The 26,252-nt window shown below is 43.1% G+C and overlaps 1 protein-coding gene across 7 annotated transcripts in view; it reads right to left on the bottom strand.

The window, feature by feature from the left end:
* Positions 1-26,252, bottom strand: part of rabgap1l (RAB GTPase activating protein 1-like) — a 164,956-nt gene that overhangs the window by 23,788 nt on the left and 114,916 nt on the right. For all 7 annotated transcript variants that reach the window (XM_036977902.2, XM_036977904.2, XM_036977903.2 and 4 more), the window contains 4 exons: positions 19,742-19,816; positions 16,991-17,116; positions 13,310-13,453; positions 11,092-11,133 (listed from right to left, as the gene is read on the bottom strand). In XM_036977902.2, coding sequence (XP_036833797.2) covers positions 11,092-11,133; positions 13,310-13,453; positions 16,991-17,116; positions 19,742-19,816 — 387 coding nt within the window. The remainder of the gene's footprint in view (positions 1-11,091; positions 11,134-13,309; positions 13,454-16,990; positions 17,117-19,741; positions 19,817-26,252) is intronic.

Here is a 26,252-nt window from a genome sequence, read left to right as displayed (position 1 = left end):
GTCCATTCAGTAAGCACCACTGTCAGAGAGCAGACACAGCCACTAGGCCTGATAACACTATAGTCCCTGCCTCACAACTGACCAGAGCATCCAGCATAACGTAGATATGGGGTGCTATCACTGTGATCACTGTGATCTAGCCAAATAAATATTACACAGGCACAGTTCTGAATAGATACCGATCCTGTTTCACACTGCTTTTTCCCCCAGAAATTCTAAAAATGGGCATGCCGTTGCCTAGCAGCAAAACAGACGGCACGCGGTTAGTCGGTTTAAACTGACGACAGGGGATGAGTCTTCCACTTATTATCCTCCACTCTCCTCCTTCAAAGAGAAGAGAATCCCTCTCTCACAACCAAGCCCCTATGCCCAGGACTTCGCATAAACGAGAAAATACATCAAAGAAAGCAGGGTACTTTTATATCGCCGGTCCTGGGGTAACGATAAATACATACAGGCCACAGCAGGCAAAGTAGATGGATTGAGTTTGCTTCAGAAAAAAAAAAATCCATCTTTAAAAATCCCTTCCAAATGATGTTGTCCCTTTACACCCGAGCAGTCTTTTCTGATGTAAAACACTTCGGAAGCAGAGGAAGAGACTAAATCTTGTTATGTTTAAATGTGTTTCTATCAGTCACACAGCCTTAGGCAGAAGCTGCTTCCGTCCCGAATGTGACGTCTTGGGAGCCGCGTTTGTGCACAGCTGAACGGTCCTCATAGTGACTCAAGAGTCAGAAAGGAAACAGACACGGTGCTGGAGATCACATTAGATTAGGGAGAGGCAGAGGAGAGAGGATGGCTCTGGCAGTGAGCTTAAGCAGGACACTGGGCACACAAGCCTGTGTGGGTCTCTCTTCTTCAGGAAATCCTTCACTTCCACAGAGGAGCACTGAAACAGTCCCTGCCCTCTGTTCGCAGAAACAGCAAGGCTTCAAAAAAAGGGACTCCTTCCCCTAAGAACTCCAGCAGAGTAGACTTTCCTAACAAAACACAGCCAGAGTAGAAAACCTTCCGGTCAAAGTAAAGGTTTCTTTCCAGGTCCTTTGCAGAACAGGAGGGTCTATTTGCTGTGTCCAAAGCCTAACAGGAGCGCAGGGGACCCCTGGAGCCACAGGTCGGGTCACGGATAGGCGAAGCAGGTGGAGAAGCAAACCACGCTAGTGCTCCCTCCTCCCTCTTCTCTCCTATAGCACTCACCACCTAAAAGGCCTGCAATGCTAACAGCTAATGGCTAACCCTGCTGCTCGTGCTGCTCCAATGCAGAAGTCTGGTCTGGGGCTGGGCGGGCGGACGGCTAAGCATGCGCGCAAAACACGGAGGGAGAGAGACAGGGAGCATGTGACCGAAACACTGAGGCGGAGAGGTGCTAGAAGACGAGGGGGAGTAGAGAGGGAAGGAGGACAGGGGGGGAAGGGGAGTGAGAGAGGGTGTCCGTGGGTTGATGCGTTCGTGGTAGACATCCCTGAAAACAAATGTAACGGGGCCTCCCCCTTTTCAGCACTGCTGTTAATGGCTAACCGCTAACAGATGCTACTGCCGCTGCTGTACGCTCCAAATGGACTACGGCAGACAGGCAGGGGAGGGCAAGTGCACAGAGGGAGGGGGGGAGAGAGAGCGAGAGAGAGAGGAAGGGAGGAGGAGAGAGAGAGAGAGGAAGGGGGGGGGGGGGCTCATTGGGGAGAATGCCGTCATACCTGACCAATAGAAAAGAGGCAGTGGAACCCCTTTACTCTACCGACGCCCTCAAATATACACTTTTATCGCTATCCTCATGGTATCTCCCTTTTTCATATACAATCTCTCACACACACACACACGTTATTGGCATGAAAGCACTACTCTGTTGTTGCCGGAGGCTTTGTAAAAATCAAACAGACTGTAATAGGGGTATCATCCCAGAGGAGAGACTGTGTAGAGACAGTGTATCAGCTCAAACAGAAGGAGCTATGACCATAGCCCTCCCAGTAGCTGCTAGTTCACGTCAGACATGGTTTCTTCGCACAAAGCACTTCCTCTTTCATCTCCGTCTCTCTCTTCTGATGTCTTTTCCCTCTATCACTCTCTCCCTCGCTCTCTTTTATTGCCATCATTAATAGCAAAGACATCCACCTCTCCATCACTCCCTCTCTTAATTTCCCTTTCCACCCGGGGGTGTGATGTAGTGTGAAGAGAAGGATATAGTAGGTTTCTGTGGACCTGACTGTTATCCTCACTGAAACCCATTTCCCCTCTGAGTGATTCAACGGAATCACATGGGAAAGTCACATTCGCAGTGCAATCATGACAAGCTAAAAAAATATATAATTCAAACAAGCCACTCTAGCTTTATTTGCAGGTTTAATTGCAAGGTTTTCATATTGAGACCATTGTACGTTCCAAAATCATTTACATAGTCCATCTTAAAAAAACGGAACAGTGTCCAACCAATTGAGTGTCGTTTTTTTGTTGTCAACATAAAGGCAACCTGCATTCGGCAGAAATAGCACAGCATTTGCAGTACTCTGATACACAGGGGAGATCATTCTTTGCGATGCCCTTGCACTACGGTGTTGAAACAGAGGAGAAACGCAGCACCATGCATCCCGACATGCTCCTTGTTTCTAGAACAACATTATGCAGCATCAACTTGGCCTAAGTCTCAGTGAAATACTGCCAATTTAAATCAATGTGACCTCCTTAAGATGCCGGCATGATACGGATAGCTCGGCAATGCCATTCCTATCCCAACACTCGTGGGGGCATCAAAACAAGTAGAGTGATAGTAGAGTGATACCATCATAAACGGATCTGCTAACGATATAGTATTTAGCCGATTTAGCGCATCATTCAATATCCTGATTTGTTGTTTCATTGGGGGGGGGGGGGGGGGCAATATAAATAGTCTGGGGGATTAATTGTGTTGTCGTGCCCACTGTCTTGGTGTGCTTGGACCATAACAGTTTGTTGGTGATGTGGACATCAAGGATATTGAAATTCTCTGCCCCCTTTTCCAGTAGTTCACGATCAGCTCCTTTGTTTTGATCACGTTGAGGGAGAGATTGTTGTCCTGGCACCACACTGCCAGGTCTCTGTTGGAGTCGTGCTTGGCCACGCAGTCGTGGGTGAACAGGGAGTACAGGAGGGGACTAAGCACGCAACCCTGAGGGCCCTCGTGTTGAGGATCTGCGTGGCAGATGTGTTGTTGCCTACCTCTACCACCTGGGGGCGGCCCATCAGGAAGTCCAGGACCCAGTTTCAGAGGGGGGGGGGGGGGGGGGGGGGGGGGGGGTGTTAAGTCACAGGGTCCTTAGCTTAGTGATGAGCTTTGTGGGTGCTATGGAGTTGAACGCTGAGCTGTAGTTAATGAACAGCATTCTCACATAGGTGTTCCTTTTGTCCAAGTGGGAAAGGGCAGTGGGGAGTGCGATTGAGATAGCGTCATCGGTGGATCTGTTGGGGCGGTATGCGAATTGGAGTGGGTTTAGGGTTTCTGGGCTGATGGTGTTGACATGAGCAATGACCAGCCTTTCAAAGAATTTCATGGCTACCAACGTGAGTGCTACGAGTCGGTAGTCATTTAGGCAGGTTACCTTCGCTTTCTTGGGCATAGCGACTATGGTGGTCTGCTTGAAACATGTAGGTATTACAGACTTGGTCAGGGAGAGGTTGAAAATGTCAGTGAAGACACTTGCCAGTTGGCCCACGCATGCTCTGAGTACCCGTCCTGGTAATCTGTCTGGCCCCGCAGCCTTGTGAATGTTGACGACCTGTTTAAAGGTCTTGCTCACATCGGCCTCAGAGTGTAATCACATAGTCATCCGGAACAGCTGGTGCTCTCATGCATGCTTTAGTGATGCTTGCCTCGAAGCGAGCATAAAAAAAGGGATTTTTTTCTCGTCTAGTAGGCTCGCTTGGGCAGACTAGTGGCTGGGTTTCCCGTTGCAGACCGCAGTTTGCAAGCCCTGCCACATCCGACGAGCATCAGAGCCGGAGTAGAAGGATTCAATCTTAGTATTGACGCTTTGCCTGTTTGAAGGTTTGTCTGAGGCATAGTGGGATTTCTTATAAGCGTCCGGATTGGTGTCCGCTCCTTGAAAGCGGCAGCTCTAGCCTTCAGCTCAGTGTGGATATTGCCTGTGGGGAAGACGTCGTCAATGCACTTATTGATGAAGCCGGTGACAGGGGTGGTATACTCCTCAACGCCATTGGATGAATCCCAGAACGTATTCCAGTCTGTGTTAGAAAAACATTGTCATCAGTGTGATCAGACCATTTCCATAATGAGCGAGTCACTTGGTACTTCCTACTTTAGTTTTTGCTTGTAAGCAGGAATCAGGAGGATTGAATTATGGTCAGATTTGTCAAATGTAGGGTGAAGGAGATATTTGTACATGTCTCTGTGTGTGGAGTAAAGGTGGTCTAGTTTCTATGTCTCCTATGGTTGCACATGTGTTATGCTTGTAGAAATGCGGTAAATTGGTTAAAGTTCCCGGCCACTAGGAGTGTCACTTCTGGATGAGCATTTATTTGTTTGCTTATGGCCTTATACAGCTTGTTGAGTGCGATCTTAGTACCAGCATCAGTTTTGGTGGTAAATATACGGTTACTAAAAATATAGATGAAAACTCTCTTGGTAGATAGTGTGGTCTACAGCTTATTATGAGGTACTCTACCTCAGGCGAGCAATACCATGAGACTTCCTTAATATTAGACATCGTGCAACAGCTGTTATTGACAAATAGACACACACTTCTCGTCTTCCCAGACGTAGATGTTCTGTCCTGCCGATGCATGGAAAACCCAGCCAACTGTATGTTATCTGTGTCGTCGTTCAGCCACGACTTGGTGAAACATAAGATAATAAATTTTTTAATGTCCTGTTGGCAGGATAGTCTTGAACGAAGATCATCCAGTTTATTTTCCAGTGATTGCAAGTTGGCCAATAGAACGGATGGTAGAGGCAGGTTATACACTCGTCGACAAATTCTCACAAGGCACCCCGATCTCCGACTGCTGTATTTCTGTCGGGAATTTGGGGCTGGTCTTGGAGGAGCAGTATATAATTTGCGTCGGACTTATTAAAGAAAAAATATCTGTCCAGTTCGAGGTGAGTAATCGTTGTTCTGATATCCAGAAGCTCTTTTCGGTCAAAAAAGATGGTAGCAGCAACATTATGTACAAAATAAGTTGAACAATGCAAAAAAATAAAAAAAAATAGCACAGTTGGTTAGAAGCCAATAAAACGTCAGCCATCCCCTCCGGTGCCATTGTACTATTTAATAGGTGGAGATATGTGGGATGGGCTGTGAGTAGCTGGGATTAAAAGCTAGACAGGACCCAAAACATCATGTACAGTTGAAGTTAGAAGTTTACATACACTTAGGTTGAAGTCATAAAAACTTGTTTTTCAACCACTCCACAAATTTCTTGTTAACAAACTATAGTTTTGGCAAGTCGGTTAGGACATCTACATTGTGCATGACAACTACTTTTTCCAACAATTGTTTACAGACAGATTATTTCACTTATAATTCACTGTATCACAATTCCAGTGGGTCAGAGGTTTATATAGACTAAGTTGGGTGTGCCTTTAAATAGCTTGGAAAATTCCAGAAAATTATGTCATGGCTTTAGAAGCTTCTGATAGGCTAATTTACATAATTTGAGTCAATTGGAGGTGTACCTGTGGATGTATTTCAAGGCCTACCTTCAAACTCAGTGCCTCTTGGCTTGACATCATGGGAAAATCAAAAAAATTGTAGACCACAAGTCTGGTTCATCCTTGGGAGCAATTTCCAAATGCGTAAAGGTACCATGTTCATCTGAACAAACAATAGTGTGCAAGTATAAACACCATGGGACCACGCAGCTGTCATACCGCTCAGGAAGGAGATGCGTTCTGTCTCCTAGAGATGAACGTACTTTGCTGTGAAAAGTGCAAATCAATCCCAGAACAGCAAAATACCCTGTGAAGATGCTGGAGGAAACTGGTACAAAAGTATCGATATCCACAGTAAAAATAATCCTATATCGACATAACCTGAAAGGCTGCTCAGCAAGGAAGAAGCCACTGCTCCAAAATTGCCACAAAAAAAGCAAGAATACAGTTTGCAACTGCACATGGGGACAAAGATTGTACTTTTTGGAGAAATGTCCTCTGGTCTTATGAAACAAAAATAGAACTGTTTGGCCATAATGACCACCGTTATGTTTGGAGGAAAAGGGGGAGGCTTGCAAACCGAAGAACACCATCCCAACCGTGAAGCATGGGGGTGGAAGCATCATGTTGTGGGGGTGATTTGCTGCAGGAGGGACTGGTGCACTTCACAAAATAGATGACATCGTGAGGCAGGAAAATTGTGGATTTATTGAAGCAACATCTCAAGACATCAGTCAGGAAGTTAAAGCTTGGTCACAAATGGGTCTTCCAAATGGACAATGACCCCAAGCATACTTCCAAAGTTGTGGCAAAATGGCTTAAGGACAACAAAGTCAAGGTATTGGAGTGGCCATCACAAAGCCCTGACCTCAATCCTATAGAAAATTTGGGGCAGAACTGAAAAAGCGTGTACGAGCAAGGAGGCCTACAAACCTGACTCAGTTACACCAGCTCTGTCAGGAGGAATGGGCCAAAATTCACAAAAATTACTGTGGGAAGCTTGTGGAAGGCTACCAGAAATGTTTGACCCAAGTTAAACAATTTAAAGGCAATGCTATCAAATACTAACGGAGTGTATGTAAACGTCTGACCCACTGGGAATGTGATGCAAGAAATAAAAGCTGAAATAAATCACTCTCCACTATTATTCTGACATTTCACATTCTTAAAATAAAGTAGTGATCCTAACCGACCTAAGACAGGGAATTTTTATAGGATTAAATGTCAGGAATTGTGAAAAACTGAGTTTAAATGTATTTGGCTAAGGTGTATGTAAACTTCAGACTTCAACTGTATATCGTATATGTCTGAGTACCTTTTAATGTGCATATCAAACAACATTTCTGTCACGTAATACTGTGTATAAAAGTACCATGTTTGTGAAATATATGAATAATGTACAGTGCATTCAAGAAATATTCAGACCGCTTGACTTTTTCCACATTTCGTTATGTTACAGCCTTATTCTAAAATGTATTGAATTGTTTGTTTTTCTCAATCTACACACAATACCCCATTTTTACAATTTAAAAATAAAACTGAAATATCACATTTACATAAGTATTGAGAAACTTGGTTTTTGCTCCGACATGCACTGTCAAATGTGGGAGGGACCTTATGTAGACAGGTGTGTGCATTTTCCAATCATGTCCAATCAATTGAATTTACCACAGGTGGCCTCAAATCAAGTTGTGGAAACATCAAGGATAATCAAGGGTTTTCTAAAAACCTGTTTTTGCTTTGTCATTATGGGGTATTGTGTGATTGAGGCAACAAAATGTGGAAAAAGTCCAGGGGTCTGAATATTTTCTCGAATGCATTGTCTACGTTGTCATCTCCCCCCTGCAGTACAGTCTATGGACTGCAGAGGGAGACATATGCAAACTATTCCTTTCTCACACCACATTCCTCCTATTACTTTCTCACACCACATTCCTCCATATTCTAGCCAATTACATCATATACTGACTGACATAGCATTTACTCTGTACTCAGCATTGCAGATAAGTGTTTCAGTGAAAAGGCATAGCAGTCACTCCTTCCATGCAATAAGAGAGTGGTTGTGGATCCGTATCTGGAGTGTAAAATGTACAATGACGGCCTAGGAACAGTGGGTTAACTGCCTTGTTCTGGGGCAGAACGACAGATTTTTACCTTTTACCAGCTCAGTGATTCGATCTAGAAACCTTGCTGGCCCAAAGCTCTAACCACTAGGCTACCTGCTGCCCCATATGAACCTTAGCACCGTGTCAATCTTGGAGGACAAAAATCTTCTCAGAGTGCTGAGGTAGGATCAGGTCTTTTTTTGACACGGTGTTTACTAACCTCCAAACGAGCTTCAATGCCATACAACTGTCCTTCCGTGGCCTCCAAGCTCCAAGCGTTCGCTGCCTGCACCCGCACGCCCGACTAGCATCACTACTCTGGACTGTTCTGACCTAGAATACGTGGACAACTACAAATTCCTAGGTGTCTGGCTAGACTGTAAACTCTCCTTCCAGACTCATATCAAACATCTCCAATCCAAAATCTAATCTAGAATCGGCTTTCTATTTTCGCAACAAAGCCTCCGTCACTCATGCCGCCAAACATACCCTCGTAGAACTGACTATCCTACCGAACATTGACGATGTCATTTACAAAATAGCTTCCAATACTCTACTCAACAAATTGGATGTAGTCTATCACAGTGCCATCCGTTTTGTTACCAAAGCCCCTTATACCACCCACCACTGCGACCTGTATGCTTTAGTCGGCTGGCCCTCGCTACATATTCGTCGCCAGACCGACTGGCTCCAGGTCATCTATAAGTCTATGCTAGGTAAAGCTCCGCCTTATCTCAGCTCACTGGTCACGATAACAACACCCACCCATAGCATGCGCTCCAGCAGGTATAGCTCACTGGTTATTGTTATTGACTGTACGCTTGTTTATTCCATGTGTAACTCGGTGTTGTTGTTTCTGTCGCACTGCTTTGCTTTATCTTGGCCAGGTCGCAGTTGTAAATGAGAACTTGTTCTCAACTGGCCTACCTGGTAAAGGTAGGTGGAAAAAATAAATATAAATATAAAAATAAACAAAAAGGTCCCCCTGTCCATATAATCTTATTCATTGAGATCTAAAAGGCAAAACTGATCTTACATCCAATAAAATTGTATTTGTCACATGCTTGGTAAACAGGTGTAGATTCAGTTTTGAAATGCTTACGTACAGGCCCTTCCCAACAATGCAGAGAGAAATATAGAGGAATAAATACACAATGAGTAACGATAACGTGGCTATATATAGGGGGTACCAGTACCGTGTAAAAGTGCAGGGGTACAAGTTAATTGAGGTAGACATGTACATATAGGTAGGGATAGAGTGACTAGGCAACAGGATAGATAATAAACAGTAGCAGCAGTGCATTACATCATTTGACCGCATCGATAATGACCTGACCTGTGTCCCATAACGTACCTACATTCCATACAGAACAAGGCTGATAATGACTAAGCATCTTACACACACACACACACACACACACACACACAGACAGACAGACAGACAGACAGACAGACAGAGACACACAGGTCCAGTGTCAATTGAAAGCTACTTGCCCAAATGAAAATAATAATGGCCTTTGAAAGCGGATGATGCATGCATCATTTAAATGTTATCTTTAATTTGCGGGCTGAGCAAGTAGCCTATAATGACCTTCCCTCCATATACAAATAATTACATTTTAATTTGCCAATATCATTATTGATTGTTTGGAGGGGAGAAGAACCTTTGAGCAATCCCAAAAAGGGTATTTTTGTTAGCGATTTTGAACAGTCAGTTGTAGGGCCATATCAAATGCTTAAGGCCACAGCAATACTTAAACCAAATCAAGGAGTCCACTTTTGAGGTCTGGGAACAATTAACATTAAAAAAAATGGAGGGTGTTGTTGACCTTTCATTTAATTGTGCACCTAGCAAGAGACCGTTGTTTGGCTAGCAGTGTTTTTGTACTGTACAATGTAGGCTACATGTGATGGCAAAACTAATGCCCCACAATTGAAAGAAATCATCTTGATTTCATTCTGCCAGGTATGCCTACTTTGCAGTCAACATTTAATTGTGAAGTTTTTTTGGGAAAGCCTTGAGAACTGTTCATTCAAATAGCACATTATGACTAAATTGTGCATCCCAAAGATTCAACCAAGACTTCGGACTAAACATTTTGAATACCTGGTCTGCATACCCAATGCTGTTTGAATACATCTTGATTATTAAAAAATAATAATTGTCAAACAATTGTGAAACAAAACCAATGTGACCAGCTACATTCTTTTCACTGGGAACCTAGCAACCAATAAAAAAAATTGGTGTCCCGCTGCCAAGTCAAAGGGTCGCAAACAATGATCCCTCTAAACTGCTCACGGTCGCGCACTTCCTACAGGACTGCCGCGCAGAAGTAATGCTATGCTGCACATAGACGCCAGAGATTGAACTTCACATAGTTCGCCCCATATAGATCAACGTTTTTTTCTGTGACCGAATCGACTATATCAACCCCTTTTCAATGCAACACAACACATGTACCTTTGCAAGATTGAGTCTGTAATTTTGTTGTAGGCAGAGCCAGACCGCAATGGAGTAGAATTCTATTGGCGGTGGTAGCCCACGAGCGGTCTTTCAATCAGATCAGAGCGCAGAGCAACGCGTGTGCACATTTGTTGATATTCTTTGCTAGTTAGCGAGTTATTAGCCCAGTTCTAGATAAGTACAGGTCAGACATGGAGAGTAACTGCTTCATACAAGAGCACAAAACGTGTAGGCTACATTTTAAGCTTTCTTTTAAAATCCAGTCAGGTAAAAAGCGTATGTCTTAATTAAAGGGACAGTGTTGAATATTGAAACAGGCTTGAATATGCACATAAGCCAATTGGCAGAGAGGTAACATTGTCTACTTCTCTGTATGCAATGTAGGCCTGCATGGGACACCACATATAGGCTACTATAGGCTATTTCATAGAAATCAAAAGCAATTTTTCCATGTGAAAATGTTATTGGATTTGCTCCATTGGTTTTGTTGGCAGGCCTACTTTATGCTCAAATAGCTTATTGGCTACTGTTTAAAACTGTAAGGGTACAGCCTCGCTATTCAACGTAAACACGTGCCGGAAGTTGCACAAAATTCTCACAACGTTCAAGTTTCCGCTCACAAGACGTAAATTTTGCTCAGTGCAAATTACTGGGAAAATTGGTCGCAAATGCCAGTGTTTTGGTCGTAGTTTTGAGCCCTGACTCAAAACACCGACTCCGGAGACTTTGTGAATACAAGCCCAGGTCTAGGTCTCGGAGTTGTGTGTGCTTCGTACAATACCATTACAGGATTTGTCTGTCATTTAAAAAAAAACAAGTTTTAAAATCGAAGGAATTGACTGGAACCCCAGTAAATGAACCAAAGTAAAGGAAGTCAATCACACCTTGAGAAGAGCCAGCGCCACGTTGAAGATGATGTTCAGGCCCTGGGGAAGGGAAGAAGATGATTATATTGTTGATTGTCACAGAACATATTCTCTACACACACACAGAGAGAGAGAGAAAGAGCTCGGGCCGTCACCCAAACACATCTGTCACACATCGGTGTAAGAAAAGGCATGGATCAAGGGTCATCTCATCAACGGCTTTACCCTTTAAAACATCATGCCAATAAACCAGCAAATGTTAAGGTTTTCTCGTCATAGACTTAATAAAGGTTCAAATGATCTTCAACAACAAAGACTCCTTCTAATAAAGACTTATGAAACTGCCGCGCAGCTTTTGTGTTAAGAGCTAGGGAGGGGGAAAAAACACACTGAAAAACAATGACGTAATGATACATGTGACAGTGGAATACATGTGTGTTGCTATCAACCCATCTCTCTGACGTTGTACATTAAATCCGTGACATTATGTAGTCTGTATGTCTACACGCTAGACTGCCCTCTGGCGATAAAGAGGAAACGTTATGGTAACATTACACTTATGTTCATGGAAACTCTTGAAGTGAAACAAGATGGTCCCTCTCACAGACAGGTGGGGCTGCATCATGGCCACAGAGTGACAAGCAGATGGACGAATTAATGAATGACACACACAGAGACAGAGAGACAGAGGGAGAGGGGGAGAGAGAGAAATTGTAAGAAGGAGTAAGGGACAAGAGTCACAGACTAACAGATAGAGAAAGACAGAAGGAGAAAGCAAGAGTGTGACAGAGTGAGAAAGAGGGAGAGAGCTGGCGAAAAAGAGGAGTGAGGCAGAGCTAGTGAAACAGAAAGAGAGAGGGAGGGTGAGAGAGGATGAGAGCGAGTGGATGCTGAAGTCAGCTCCGCATGGGAACACCTGTCTCCATCGCTCCGACACCCCGTTCACATGGCAACACTGGGCTAAAAATATCTCCCCTGCTCTATAAATAACTGAGGAAAGGGCCTCTCTTTCTCCCTCTCTTCCCCTCCCCTTCCATCTCTCATTTTCTTTCTCAAAAGGCTCTAGGTGGCGCTGGGGTGTCAGGGAGTCAGCGAGAGAGAGATAGAGGGAGTGTGGTTTGTGGACTGAGTGAGTGTGTGTGTGGAGTTAGTGAGTGAGTGAGTGTGTGTGAGAATACAGTCTCACATGCAGCGTGCCAAACTGAGCTGGAGTCAAACTGAGTCAGCAAGTGTGAGAGGTTTTAACGTAGAGGAGAAACACACAGTCAGGCGCACTTGCACACACACCTCACACGACACACACAAACAAACAACTAGCACCACACACAGGAGCACACAATCAGAGGAGAGAGAGAGAGAGAGAGAGAGAGAGAGAGACAGAAAGAGGAGTGAAAAGTGACAATGACAACAAAGAAATCAGATCGAGGCAGGGGTAAAGCCAAAAACAATAAGAAAGGGACACCACTTTAGAGAAAAACATTTAGAAATAAAGAGACAAGAGATATGGAGATGGAGAGAGAGAGAGAGATATTAGAGGGAGGCAGAGAGGAGAGAGAAGCAGATACTCATCACACGGCTCAATGGCTGAGAAACGCCAAGGAAACTATTAATTGTTCTGCCCGGGGGCCGAGAGAGGGTGGGAGAGAAGGAAGAAAGGAGAGAGGAGGAGAACAGGAAAAAGAGAGAATCACAGAGAGAGAGAGAGCAAGGGTGATGAAAAAGGGAGGAGGAGGAGAAGAAGTGAGACAATCACAGAGAAAGAGAGAAAGGTCACAGCGTCCCTTCTCTACTGTGGTACCAGGCCTACAGAAGGGCTGAGAAGAGAAGCAGGCAGAGAGTATACTACTATCTTGAAGAGCCTCTGGAGATTTTGATGGGGTTTATCGTGCTAGAATGGTGTTCTCACTTCTCATGGTCATTGTTGCTCCAGAGGAGACATTGGCTTTAAGGAGGTACAAAAAGGCGGGTGAATAGTGAAGAGTTGTTTAGAGTTGTTCAAAGCCCAGGGTGGTCGATGGAAGGGGGAGAATAAGGGTAAGTTCAGTGCTTACCAACAGCAGCTTGGGTTAGGAGTAGGGTTAGGGTGAGGCCCAGTGTTGGGGTTAACAGTAGGGTTAAGGTAAGAGCCAGTGTTGAAGTCAGGACTAGGAGTAGGACCAGTATTGGGTAAGTGTTGGCATTAGGAGTAGTGCTAAAATGACCTTCAGTGTTGGGTCAACGCTGTCAAACTTCTTACCTCACACAGTAGCAGGTCGGTGATGTGGAAGACCATGCAGAGGGGGAACTTGGCGGTGAAGAGTGTGAGGAACCACTGAGACGCATACATGTGGGCCTCCAGGCTCAGCTCCTGGAAGTGGGACCACAGGTCTGGGAGCTGCTCCTAGAGATAGGACAAGGAGAGAGTTCATTGCACAGTACCGAGTGTACAAAACATTAAGAGCATGACAGACTGACCAGGTGAATGCTACGATCCCTTATTGATGTCACTTGCTGAATCAGTGTAGATGAAGGGGAGGAGACGGGTTAAAGGATTTCTTTTAAAGCCTTGAGACAATTGAGACATGGATTGTGTATATGTGCCATTCAGAGGGTGACTGGGCAAGACAAAAAGATTAAAGCGCTTTTGAACGGGGTATGATAGTAGGTGCCAGGCACATCGATTTGTGTCAAGAACTGCAACGCTACTGGGTTTTTCACGCTCAACAGTTTCCCGTGTGTATCTAGAATGGTCCACCACCCAAAGGACATCCAGCCAATTTGGGGGAAAAAAAAAAAAAAAACTGTTGGAAGCATTGTGGTCAACATGGGCCAGCATCCCTGTGGAACGCTTTCGACACCTTGTAGAGTAAATGCCCCGACACATTGAGGCTGTTCTGAGGGCAAAAGGGTAAGTAAGAGTATATCACATATAGAGAGGAAAAAGTACTATATGTCAGTCAATTAATCAATGAGAGAGAAGACAGAACAGAGAGAGAGAGATAAAGTTGGTCTTAAATGAAATGCCGAGCGTAGCTACGTCCGACTTTGGGATCAGATTTTAAACCTGATTTGATGCTTCATTATGATGGTTCCTAGGCAGCGCCAGTTACTAGGCTGTTACAGTCCTCATGGCAGTTCTAAACTTTGCGAGGCATGTCACTTTTCCCATCACATCGCAAAGTCCACGGTCCATCACTATGCATGCACATTTTCTTAAGCACAACTAGATAGATCCATAAAGAATGACATGGATGGACCCGTAAAGAATGACCTGGATGGATCCATAAAGAATGACCTGGATGGACCCGTAAAGAATGACCTGGATGGACCCGTAAAGAATGACCTGGATGGACCCGTAAAGAATGACCTGGATGGACCCGTAAAGAATGACCTGGATGGACCCGTAAAGAATGACCTGGATGGACCCGTAAAGAATGACCTGGATGGACACGTAAAGAATGACCTGGACGGACCCGTAAAGAATGACCTGGACGGACCCGTAAAGAATGAACTGGACGGACCCATAAAGAATGAACTGGATGGACCCATAAAGAATGAACTGGATGGACCGATAAAGAATGAACTGGATGGACCCATAAAGAATGACCTGAATGGACCCATAAAGAATGAACTGGATGGACCTATAAAGAATTACTGTGGGAATAAATACTGCTGAAGGACAAAAACATTGCAATAATAGGCTAACACATTTTAAGACATATTTTCAAATGGTTGCTTAACGGAACTCCCAAAGTCCTCCAACCATACATTCTAAGCAGTAATAGCCATGTGTGGTCAACGAGATGATCATTTCAGCGCCGTTTGGATTGGGACAGCATGGGGACTTGTCTTGATAAATCAATGTCAGGTTTTTGTGTTCACTGAATCTCCATTTAGATATTTGGTTACAATTAGACAGTGAAAATGTTAGCTAGCTAAGTTGAGGTGCGTATTCATCATCATTAGTCTAGTTTGTTAATCTATTAGCAGGACTGATCAGAACATTTAGCTAGCATGTTATGTAGCGTAGTAGTCGATTATTTTACTCTTCACTCGCATAGTAGTCTAGGCCTGCTCCCCGACCAAAAGACTGTGACTTGTCATATAATCAATCAATGTGATTTTGTTTCACTGAATCTCTGTATATTTGGTTAATTGATCTCTGGTTGGGCAAATAAGTGGCGGTGCAACTCTATTTGTTTACTTATCTATCACTGATCAGAAACATTTAAGTGTGTGTTTGTCAGCTTCTGCGTGTGTGCGCACGTTTGTGTGTGTATGTATGTATGTGCAATCGTGCAGATTCGTGGACCAAACACTCCTTCATCAACTCAAACACAAAGCCAATAACACTTCAAAACCCAGCCCAGTGTGAAAATCTTGGGTGGAAATGTAACGAGGAAATGTAAGAAGAGCAGGGTTGGAGGAAACCGTGAGTACTTCCCAAATGACACACTATTCACAATATCAGGGGTAGGCAACCCTGGCCCTGGAGGGGCCGCGGGCACTTCGTTTTTTTATTGAACCGACCTGGAAGACCAGGTGTGTTGAATTTAGGCAAACCACTGAACTGATCAGTTAGCTCAGTTGGTCAGGTGTGGTGTCTAGTTGGAACAAAATCCTGCAGTACCTGCAGCACTCCAGGAACAGGGTTAGCTATCCTTGCCCTAAATAGTTGGATGCAGACACTCTTTGCTGTGAACACTGGCTTCCTTCCATCTGTATGCCAACCCTTAGCGATCAATGCTCATACTCCTTAGCCTTGGGTGCTTGTCAATACTAACCCAGTGCAGCTTGGTGCTGAAAAAAGCCTACTTAAGAGGCTAAAGTGAATTTCCGTACAAAATTAAACTCCAATTCAATGCACTTACAAGAATAGAGTCAGTCAGTGTTCCTAATAAGGTGCATCGACCTTACTCAAATAAAAGTGAAGGTCACCTGGTAAAATAGTACTTTAATAAAAGTATTTGGTTTTAAATATACTGAAGTATCAAAAGTAAATGTAATTGCTAAAATATAAGTAGTAAAAGTGACCCCTCCTGTCTCAGCCTCCAGTATTTATGCTGCAGTAGTTTATGTGTCGGGGGGCTAGGGTCAGTTTGTTATATCTGGAGTACTTCTCCTGTCCTATTCGGTGTCCTGTGTGAATCTAAGTGTGCGTTCTCTAATTCTCTCCTTCTCTCTTTCTTTCTCTCTCTCGGAGGACCTGAGCCCTAGGACCATGCCCCAGGACTACCTGACATGATGACTCCTTGCTGTCCCCAGTCCACCTGGCCGTGCTGCTGCTCCAGTTTCAAATTTTCAACTGTTCTGCCTTATTATTATTCGACCATGCTGGTCATTTATGAACATTTGAACATCTTGGCCATGTTCTGTTATAATCTCCACCCGGCATAGCCAGAAGAGGACTGGCCACCCCACATAGCCTGGTTCCTCTCTAGGTTTCTTCCTAGGTTTTGGCCTTTCTAGGGAGTTTTTCCTAGCCACCGTGCTTCTACACCTGCGTTGCTTGCTGTTTGGGGTTTTAGGATGGGTTTCTGTACAACACTTTGAGATTTCAGCTGATGTACGAAGGGCTATATAAATAAATTTGATTTTGATTTGATAAATAATTTCAAATTCCTTATAATAAGCAAACCAGACTGCACCATTTTTGTGTAAAAAAAAAAAAGTATTTACGGAAAGCCAGAGGAACACTCCTACTCTCTGACATGGGTGTCAGGGAAAATGTATGGAGTAAAAAGTACTTTATTTTCTTTAGGAATGTAGGGAAGCAAAAGTAAAAGTAGTCCAACAATTTTTTTTATTTTTAAGTACAGATACCCCATACAACTACTTAAGTAGTACTTTAAAGTATTTTTTACTTAAGTACTTTACATCACTGTGCTGATGACGTGCGCACATACACACACACACACACTAAGATAAGAATGTTAACCTGAAGCAGTCGTTCTAGCTGGTAGAACTTGCAGTGCAGGTCCTCAAAGTTCTTCTTGTAGAGCTCCCTCAGGCCGTACTCATACATGATCTTCACCAGCACACAGAATGCCTGCTCCTCAGGCATCTACAGCCACAGGACAAACAGAACCAGAGGAGGGTTAGCTAGAATATGAAAAGCGGGATGACAGAAGATGTGTGAGAAACGGGAGGTCAAGTTGTTTCCTTCTATTCCTTGACTTATTTGATTTTAGAAATGTCAACGTAAAACAAGAAGAGGAGGTATACAGTGCCAGTCATTCAAGGTCTTTTCTTTATTTTTTTCAACTTTGTAGAATAATAGTGAAGACATCAATACTATGAAATAACACATATGGAATCATGTAGTAACCAAAAAGTGTTAAATAAAAATATATGTTATATTTTATATTCTTCAAAGTAGCCACCCTTTGCCTTGACAGCTTTGCACACTCTTGGCATTCTCTTTAACCAGCTTCACCTGGAATTACTTTCCAACAGTCTTGAAGGAGTTCCCACATATGCTGAGCACTTGTTGGCTACTTTTCCTTCACTCTTGTGGTCCAACTCATGCCAAACCATCTCAATTGGGTTGAGTTTGGGTGATTGTGGAGGCCAGGTCATCTGATGCAGCACTCCATCACTCAGTAGCCCTTACACAGCCTGGAGGTGTGTTTTGGGTCATTGTCCTGTTGAAAAACAAATGACAGTCCCACTAAGCGCATACCAGACGGGATGGCGTATCGTTGCAGAATGCTGTGGTAGCCATGCTGGTTAAGTGTGCCTTGAATTCCACATAATTCACTGACAGTGTCACCAGCAAAGCACCAGCAAAGCACCCCCACACCATCACATCTACTCTTCCATGCTTCACGATGGGAACCACACATGCAGAGATCATCCGTTCACCTACTCTGCGTCCCACAAAGACACGGTGGTTGGAACCCCAAATCGCAAATTTGGACTCATCAGACCAACCGACAGATTTCCACCGGTTTAATATCCATTGCTCATGTTGTGGCCCAAGCAAGTCTCTTCTTATTATTATTGGTGTCCTTTAGTAGTGGTATCTTTGCAGCAATTCGACCTTGAAGGCCTGATTCACGCATTCTCCTCTGAACAGTCAATGTTGAGATGTGTCTGTTACTTGAACACTGAAGCATTTATTTGGGCTGCAATTTCTGAGGCTGGTAACTCGAATGAATGTATCCTCTGCAACAAAGGTAAATCTGGGTCTTCCTTTCCTGTGGCCGTCCTCATGAGAGCCAGTTTCATCATAGCGCTTGATGGTTTTTGCGACTGCACTTCAAGAAATGTCAAAGTTCTTGAAATGTTCATGATTGACTGACCTTCATGTCTTAAAGTAATGATGGACTGTTGTTTCTCTTTGCTTATTTGAGCTGTTCTTGTCATAATATGGACTTGGTCTTTTACCAAATAGGGCTATCTTCTGTATGCCACCCCTACCTTGACACAACTGATTGGCTCAAACGCATTAAGGAACAAAATTCCACAAATTTTAAAAAGGCACACCTGTTAATTTAAATGCATTCCAGGTGACTACCTCATGAAGCTGGTTGAGAGAATGCCAAGAGTGTGCAAAGCGGTCATCAAGGCAAAGGGTGGCTACTTTGAAGAATCTCAAATATACAATATATTTTGATTTGTTTAACACGTTTTAGGTGATTACAATGTAGAAAATAGTAAAAAATAAATAAAAACCTTGGAATGAGTAGGCATGTCCAAAATTTTGACTGGTACTGTAGTTAAGATAAATATAATGTCGACATTTAATCTCTAAGGCTTTTCTCAATAAACAATGCACTGCCACAAACATAAGTAGGATAAATTCTTGGTGGAATTTATTGTCACTTGAAAGTGTTGTCTGTCTGTGGATTAAAGAGGGACGTTTCCTCCAAACATTCTTTGTCCCACTTGGGAATAGTTGGGAGACTGTTGGAGCAAAAGAGGAGAGTGAGAGAGGGACTTAAACAGAAAGGAGGATGAGGTGTGTGAGTAAGAGAAGCAAGGTGAGAATCTGGTGGGTTTGGAAAAAAAAGCCAGAAGGTGGGAGTGTCAGTGTGAAATACACGGGGTGTGATTATGTCCACCCCCCTCTTCAATGTGTGAGAGAGCGAGAGCAAAAGAGAGAATGTGCGTGAGAGAAATACACCCACCCACACAGAGCAGTGGGTATTTAATCTGGGTGACAGTGTGTGTGTCCTGGGCTGAGACAGGCGCAGCCATTAATATTCCTGACACTTCCCCTGCCTCCCAAAGGGGATCTCCCCCCCCTCCTCCTCTCCCTCCATTTCTTCTTTATTACTCATCCTCTCTGCACTTGTCCCTCTCCACATTTCTCAATCCATCTCTTTCTCTCTCCCCCTCCTTCCCACCTCCCTCCCTCTCTCACGTCGTCTCTCCTTCACCCCTCTCTTTTTTCCAGTCATCCTCCTGTCAGATTTACTAGCCTGTTGTTTACCTATTCACTCCTCCCTCTGCTCAACCAAAACTTTCCTTCATTCCCTGTCCATTGTTCTCACTATCAGTCCTAATACAGGCTGTTAATAAGTGCACTCAGGATAAGTGCAATATTTTCACGGAGCCAATTCAACACTTAAAAAAAAATAATGTGTCTTTGTAGATTTTTGTTGCAACTGTTTAGGTAGACTTCAGTCTCAACTCATCTCTGTGGTTCCATAGACATTGTATTGACATTTGATCCCCCACATACATGCAGTAGTAGTACAGCAGCCAGGAAGGACTGTCCCTGACAGTAGCCAATCTCCTCATCGTAGACTGAATAGGCCTGGAACACAGAGCAGAGAGGGGACAACGTTAGGCAATAGGTACTTCATATCAAACAATGAACAAGAAACGGTGTGTGTGTATGTGTGTGTGTGTGTGTGCGCGCGTGCGTGTCTTTGTATAGCATGCATGTAACATACTGAACAAGTTATTTGTAAAAATGTGACACTAAATGTTTACTGTAAATTCCCAAATCTCTGGCATTCCTCAGGCATTTCAGTGTTTCAGAAAGAAAGTCCTTTTGACATGTTAAGGTGTTCCGTTTGTTGTTTGTGTTTTCAATTTGCTCAACCTGTGCAGTTTCACAGTTCTAGACAAAAACAGAGTATACGAAACATTAAGAACGCCTTAATAATATTGAGTTGCACCCCCCTCCTTTGCCCTCAGAACAGCCTCAATTTGTCGGAGCATGGACTCTACAAGGTGTCGAAAGCGTTCCACAGGGATGCTGGCCCATGTTGACTCTAATTGTTAACATGTTGTGTCAAGTTGGCTGGCTGTCCTTTGGGTGGTGGACCATTTTTCATATACACGGGAAATGTGAAAAACCCGGAAGCGTTGCAGTTCTTGACACAAACTGGTGCGCCTGGCACCTACTCCCATACCCCATTCCAAGGCACTTAAATATTTTGTCTTGCCCATTCACACTCTGAATGGCACACATACACAATCCATGTCTCGATTGTCTCAATGATTAAACATCCTTCTTTAACCTGCCTCCTCCCATAATCAACATTTTCAAATGAATAGATTTGGTAGACATTGCCATTATTTTGACCTCCCCACAGTTCATTGGAAGAAGAAGTGTAAAGTAACATACTGTGCCTTCAAAAAGTACACACCCCTCGACTCCTTCCACATTTTGTTGTGTTATAACGTGGGATGTAATTTTTTGCCAACGATTTACACAAAATACTCTAAATGTCAAAGTGTACGAAAAATTCAAAAATGTGTAAAACAAAATATGAAAAATAAACACTAATATATCTGGATTTCATAAGTATTCCACCCCATGAGTTAATACATGTTAGAATCACCTTTGACAGCGATAACAGCTGTGAGTCTTTCTGGGTAAGACTAAGAGCCTTGCACAGCTGGATTGTACAATATCAAGAAACATTCTTTAAAAAGATATTCAAGCTATGTCAAGTTGGTTGTCGATCATTGCTAGACAGCCCTTTTCAAGTCTTGCCATAGATTTAAGCCGATTTAATTCAAAACTGTAACTAGGCCACTCAGGAAAATTCAATGTAGTCTTGGTAAGCAACTCCAGTGTATATTTGGACATGTGTTTTAGGTTATTGTCCTGCTGAAAGGTGAATGTGTCTCCCAGTGTCTGCTGTAAGGCAGACTGAACCCAGTTTTCCTCTAGGACTTTAACTGTGCTTAGCTCTATTCCGTTTGTTTTTATTCTTAAACTCCCTAGTACTTGCCAATGACAAGCATACTCATAACATGATGCAGCCACCACTATGCTTGAAAATATAAAGAGTGGTACTCAGTGATGTATTGGATTTGCCCCAAACATAAGTCTTTATATTTAATTTATTTGACACAGGATGCATGTTTTGGAATATTTTCATTCTGTACATGCTTTCTTTTCACTCTGTCAACTATGTTAGTATTGTGTAGTAACTACAATGTTGTTGATCCTCAGTTATCTCCTATCACAGAAATTAAACTAACTGTTTTAAAGTAACAATTGGCCTCATGGTGAAATCTCTGAGCGGTTTCCTTCCACTCCGGAAACTGAGTTATTAAGGATGCCTGTATCGTTGTAGTGACTGGGTGTATAGATACACCATCCAAAGTGTAATTAATATTAATCACCATGCTCAAAGGGGTATTCAATATCTGCTTTAAAATTATTATTTTTTTACCCATCTACCAAAACGTGCCCTTCTTTGTGAGGCATCCCTGTACTTTGTGGTTGAATCTGTGTTTGAAATTCACTGCTAGACTGAGGGAACTTACATATAATTGTATGAGTGGTGTGCAGAGATGAGGTAGTCCTTCAAAAAATCATGTTAAACACTATTATTGCACACAGAGAGTTCATGCAACTTATATGACTTAAGCACATTTTTACACCTGAACATTTGTTTCACAACCAATGTGAAACAAGTCAAGGGGTGTGAATAGTTTCTGAAGGCACTGTAGTCTATTAGAAAGGTAATGGTACTATATGTTGGCGATGTAGAGAGAATGTTGCTGTTGTAAAGCTACTTTTCTGCAATATACATTTTTCCATTAGGCTAATTTCCAGCAATTCAACACAGTTTGGGATGGAGCTGAGAGACAATTAAGCAGTTTTGAAGCTAATTTCCTGCAATTCTATGCATTTTGCCATGGTTTATGTTGTGTTCCTCTGCTCAAACATACAATCAACGTGCTCTGAATGACTTTTTTGTGTGTTTTTTGTGTGTGATTCTCCCCGACTGTCTAGCTTTTATTTGATTGTTAATTCTCAAAGATATTATTTTAAAAAATATATACAGTGCATTCGGGAAGTGTTGACTTTTTCAACATTTTGTTACGTTACACCCTTATTCTAAAATGGATCAAATAAAATATGACAAAGCAGAGCCAGGCTCTGGCTGGGCCACTCAAGGACATTCAGAAACATGTCCAGAAGCCACTCCTGCGTTGTATTGCCTGTGTGCTTAGGGTCATTGTCCTGTTGGAAGGTGAACCGTCGCCCCAGCCTGAGGTCCGGAAGGCACTGGAGCAGGTTTTCATCTTGGATCGCTCTGTACTTTGCTCTGTTCATCTTTCCCTTGATCCTGATGAGTCTCTCACCTGCTGAAAAATCACCACAGCATGATGCTGCCACCACCATGCTTCACCAAAGGGATGGTGCCAAGTTTCCTTCAGATGTTCAATCTTGGTTTCATCAGACCAGAGAATCTTGTTTCTCATGGTCAGAGTCCTTAAGGCGCCTTTTGGCAAACTCCAAGCGGGCTGTCATGGGCCTTTTACTGAGGAGTGGCTTCCGTCTGGCCACTCCACTATAAAGGCCTGATTGGTTGAGTGCTGCAGAGATGGTTGTCCTTCTGGAAGGTTCTCCCATCTCCACAGAGGAACTCTGGAGCTTTGTCAGAGTGAGCATCGCGTTATTGGTCACCTCCCTGAGCAAGACCCTTCACCCCAGATTGCTCAGTTTGACTGGGCAGCCAGCTCTAGGAAGAGTCTTGGTAGTTCCAAACTTCTTCATTTAAGAATAATGGAGGGCACTGTGTTCTTGGGGACCTTCAATGCTGCAGACATTTTTTGGTACCCTTCCACAGATCTGTGCCTCGTCACAATCCTGTCATGGAGCTCTACGGACAATCCCTTTGACCTCATGGCTTGGTTTTTGCTCTGACATGCACTGTCAACTGTAGGACCTTATATAGACAGGTGTGCCATTCCAAATCATGTCCAATCAATTGAATTTACCACAGGTGGACTCCAATCAAGTTGTAAAAACATCTCAAGAATGATATCACTCCAGTGTAAATTGCTAAATTGTAATTACTTCGCCACTATTGGCCTACTTATTGCCTTACCTCCTTACTTCATTTGCACACACTGTATACAGATTTTTCTATTGTGTTATTGACTGTACGATTGTTTATCCCATGTGTAACTGTGTTGTTTTTGTTGCACTGCTTTGCTTTATCTTGGCCAGGTCGCAGTTGTAAATGAGAACTTGTTCTCAACTGGCCTACCTGGTTAATAAACAAAATAAAGATCAATGGAAACAGGAGGCACCTGAGATTAATTTCAAGTCTCATAGCAACAGATCTGAATACTTATGTAAATAAGGTACTTTATTTTTTATTTTTAATACATTTGCAAACATTTCTAAAAACCCGTTTTCCCTTTATCATTATGGGGTATTGTGTGTAGATTGATGAGGAACATGTTTTATTTAATCAATTTGAGAGTAAGGCTGTAACGTAACAAAATATGGAAAAAGTCAAGGGGTCTGAATACTTTCCGAATGCACTGCATACATTTAAATATATATTTTCTGCATGCTTTCTATCTGGTTTTGGTCGTTTAAGTTGATAGTGAAACTGTTCTTCCATCTCAAATTAATATTTAGACGGCCCACCTAAGAATTTTATATACAGACAAAAATACCTAGAATTATCTCCATTGACTGTAATTTCAGCCATATTAACCGGATAGTTGGATTTTGGCAATGAAGTCTTATCTTCCCCCCCCCCCCAGTCAGATGAACAGGAACAGCTAGCATGCCAACTGTTCCTTCAGACTACCAGTCATTGCGCTAACACTAGTTAGCATTGGCTCGTGAAACTACCTCTAACCTACTGGACACAGAGAAAGAAACATAAAAATGTTATCCAAGATCGTATTATGTGGCAGCTAGCGATATTAATAATAATAAATAATATATATATATTTTTTTTTATAAACAAAATCAGACCCCCTGCAGTACCCAGTTCAAAATTCTCTGGCCTAGACTATATAGTATAACCAGCTGTCACACTGATAATACATGTTGAGTTGGGAGATGAACAGCATAGAAAGCATATTTCCTGAGGAGACTGTCTCGGCCCTCCCGTTTCTTGCTGAAACCCTTTCGGGACTGTCTTTGCCTGAGCGACTTTAATCTGGCTGTGCCAATCAAGAGATGGAAAGCTACGCAAAGCCCTGTTTTCAAAGGGCAGATTTAACAACAGAGGGAGAAGGGGGGGGGGGGGCAGAGAGAGATGGCTCCCTGCACAAGTCTTCTTAAAAGAACAGCAGTCGGCGTAACACCCTCATAAAATCTATTGTCGTCTTTTACTGTAGGGAAAGACGACAATATGTTCTTAGGTTACATCTCATAACACTCTATTCTACAAAATAGTGCACTACTATTTGACTTTTCTGCCCTACTAGTGCATACATTAGACTTCACTCGAACCCTCTGTCCTAAGGGGTCTACATAACCATGTCCTAAGCGTGACATAATGGAATACAAAAGCTGCTACGTAACTACCTGGCTTGTGACTCGTACCATCAAAGGGCCCGATTCAGAATTGAGATAAGCATTCATTGATGTCAATTGGAGCCTTGCACGAAAATTGAAGTTGAGCAACCATACCTATCTAAAGTTAGAACACCGCTCGTAGTGAATAAAGGGTTGCCGTCAGTTGTCATCATGACCATTCATGCCATGTAGTGTCATAATTATTGGCGTTAACGGCTAACCTTAACAAAATGGATTGAAATCGACATTTCCATGCATCTTGCTTGCTGCAACAAGCTTTACAAGGGTATCTTGAATAGCCCTCCATTGCTTTTAATATGAAAATGAAATATGGGCTTTTCACCAATTTAATTGGTTTTCTGTTTGGCAAAGAATTCACATGAAAGTATAATTACATTTTAGTCATTAGCAGACAACCTTATCCAGAGCGACTTAGAGGAGTAATTAGAGCTTAGAGCCTTGCTCAAGGGCACATCAACAGATTGTTCACCTTGTAAGCTCGAGGATTCGAACCAGCAACCTTTCGGTTACTGGCCCAGCGCTCTTAACCGCTACGCTTAACTGCCACCCCCGGAGCTATACCTCGCCAGGCTGTCTCGGGACTGAGAAAAGTTTGATGGAGTGTCCCCATTCAGCTCGCTTTGCCGTGGCTTGAAGGATGTACAGTGCTCGATGGATGGGGTGGCCGTGAATAGACGACATCCCTATTTGTCAGTCGGACTAATTTTTTTTATTTATTTAACTAGGCAAGTCAGTTCAGAACAAATTCTTATATACAATGATGGCCTAGGAACAGTGGGTACAACCAATCACGTGATGGGAGAATGCTGGAGAATTTGACCTCATGTTCACATTGTCACCCTGTTGTTTCCTCTATACCTGGGCCTGTACTCATAAAACGTGCTGATCTACGATCAGTTTTAGCCTTTTAGATCGTAATGAGTTACATTTTTTGGGACATGGGGGGGAGGGGGGGGGCTGTAGTACAGCCTGCAGCTGCTTTTTTTTTTTCTTCCATACTCGCCCTGACCCCAATCCTTCACAAGGACATCACAGGTACATTGAACTCACCTAAAATAAAACACTTTAGGAAGAAAATGGGAGACAAAAGTGTGTCTCTACAGGATGTAGCCAACCTTATCAAGAGGCAATCTACATGTATTTGCATACAAATGAGAGCCTGGCACTCAACTGGCCTAGATGGTAACAGAGGATGATGAGGCTTTCTGACACTCAACATTTGCTCCACAGCATGCTTCTGTGTTGTCTGAAAAACGACATGTGGGACACACGTAGCTTCATTCTGGACTCGTAAAAACATACATTGGATTTGTGTAGCTTGTTTCCGAACTCTAAAAGCAAGTCACAAAGTCCGCTACCGCATCTGTGCGTCCCAATATGTTTTACTATGGCAACTTGGTGTGCACAGTATTGTGTGGTTTGTGTTTGCTTG

This window comes from Oncorhynchus mykiss, chromosome 5, assembly GCF_057628025.1.
Source record: "Oncorhynchus mykiss isolate SJ-2025 chromosome 5, ASM5762802v1, whole genome shotgun sequence".
NCBI lineage: Eukaryota > Metazoa > Chordata > Actinopteri > Salmoniformes > Salmonidae > Oncorhynchus > Oncorhynchus mykiss.
This window is presented reverse-complemented; position numbering and strand designations above follow the sequence as displayed.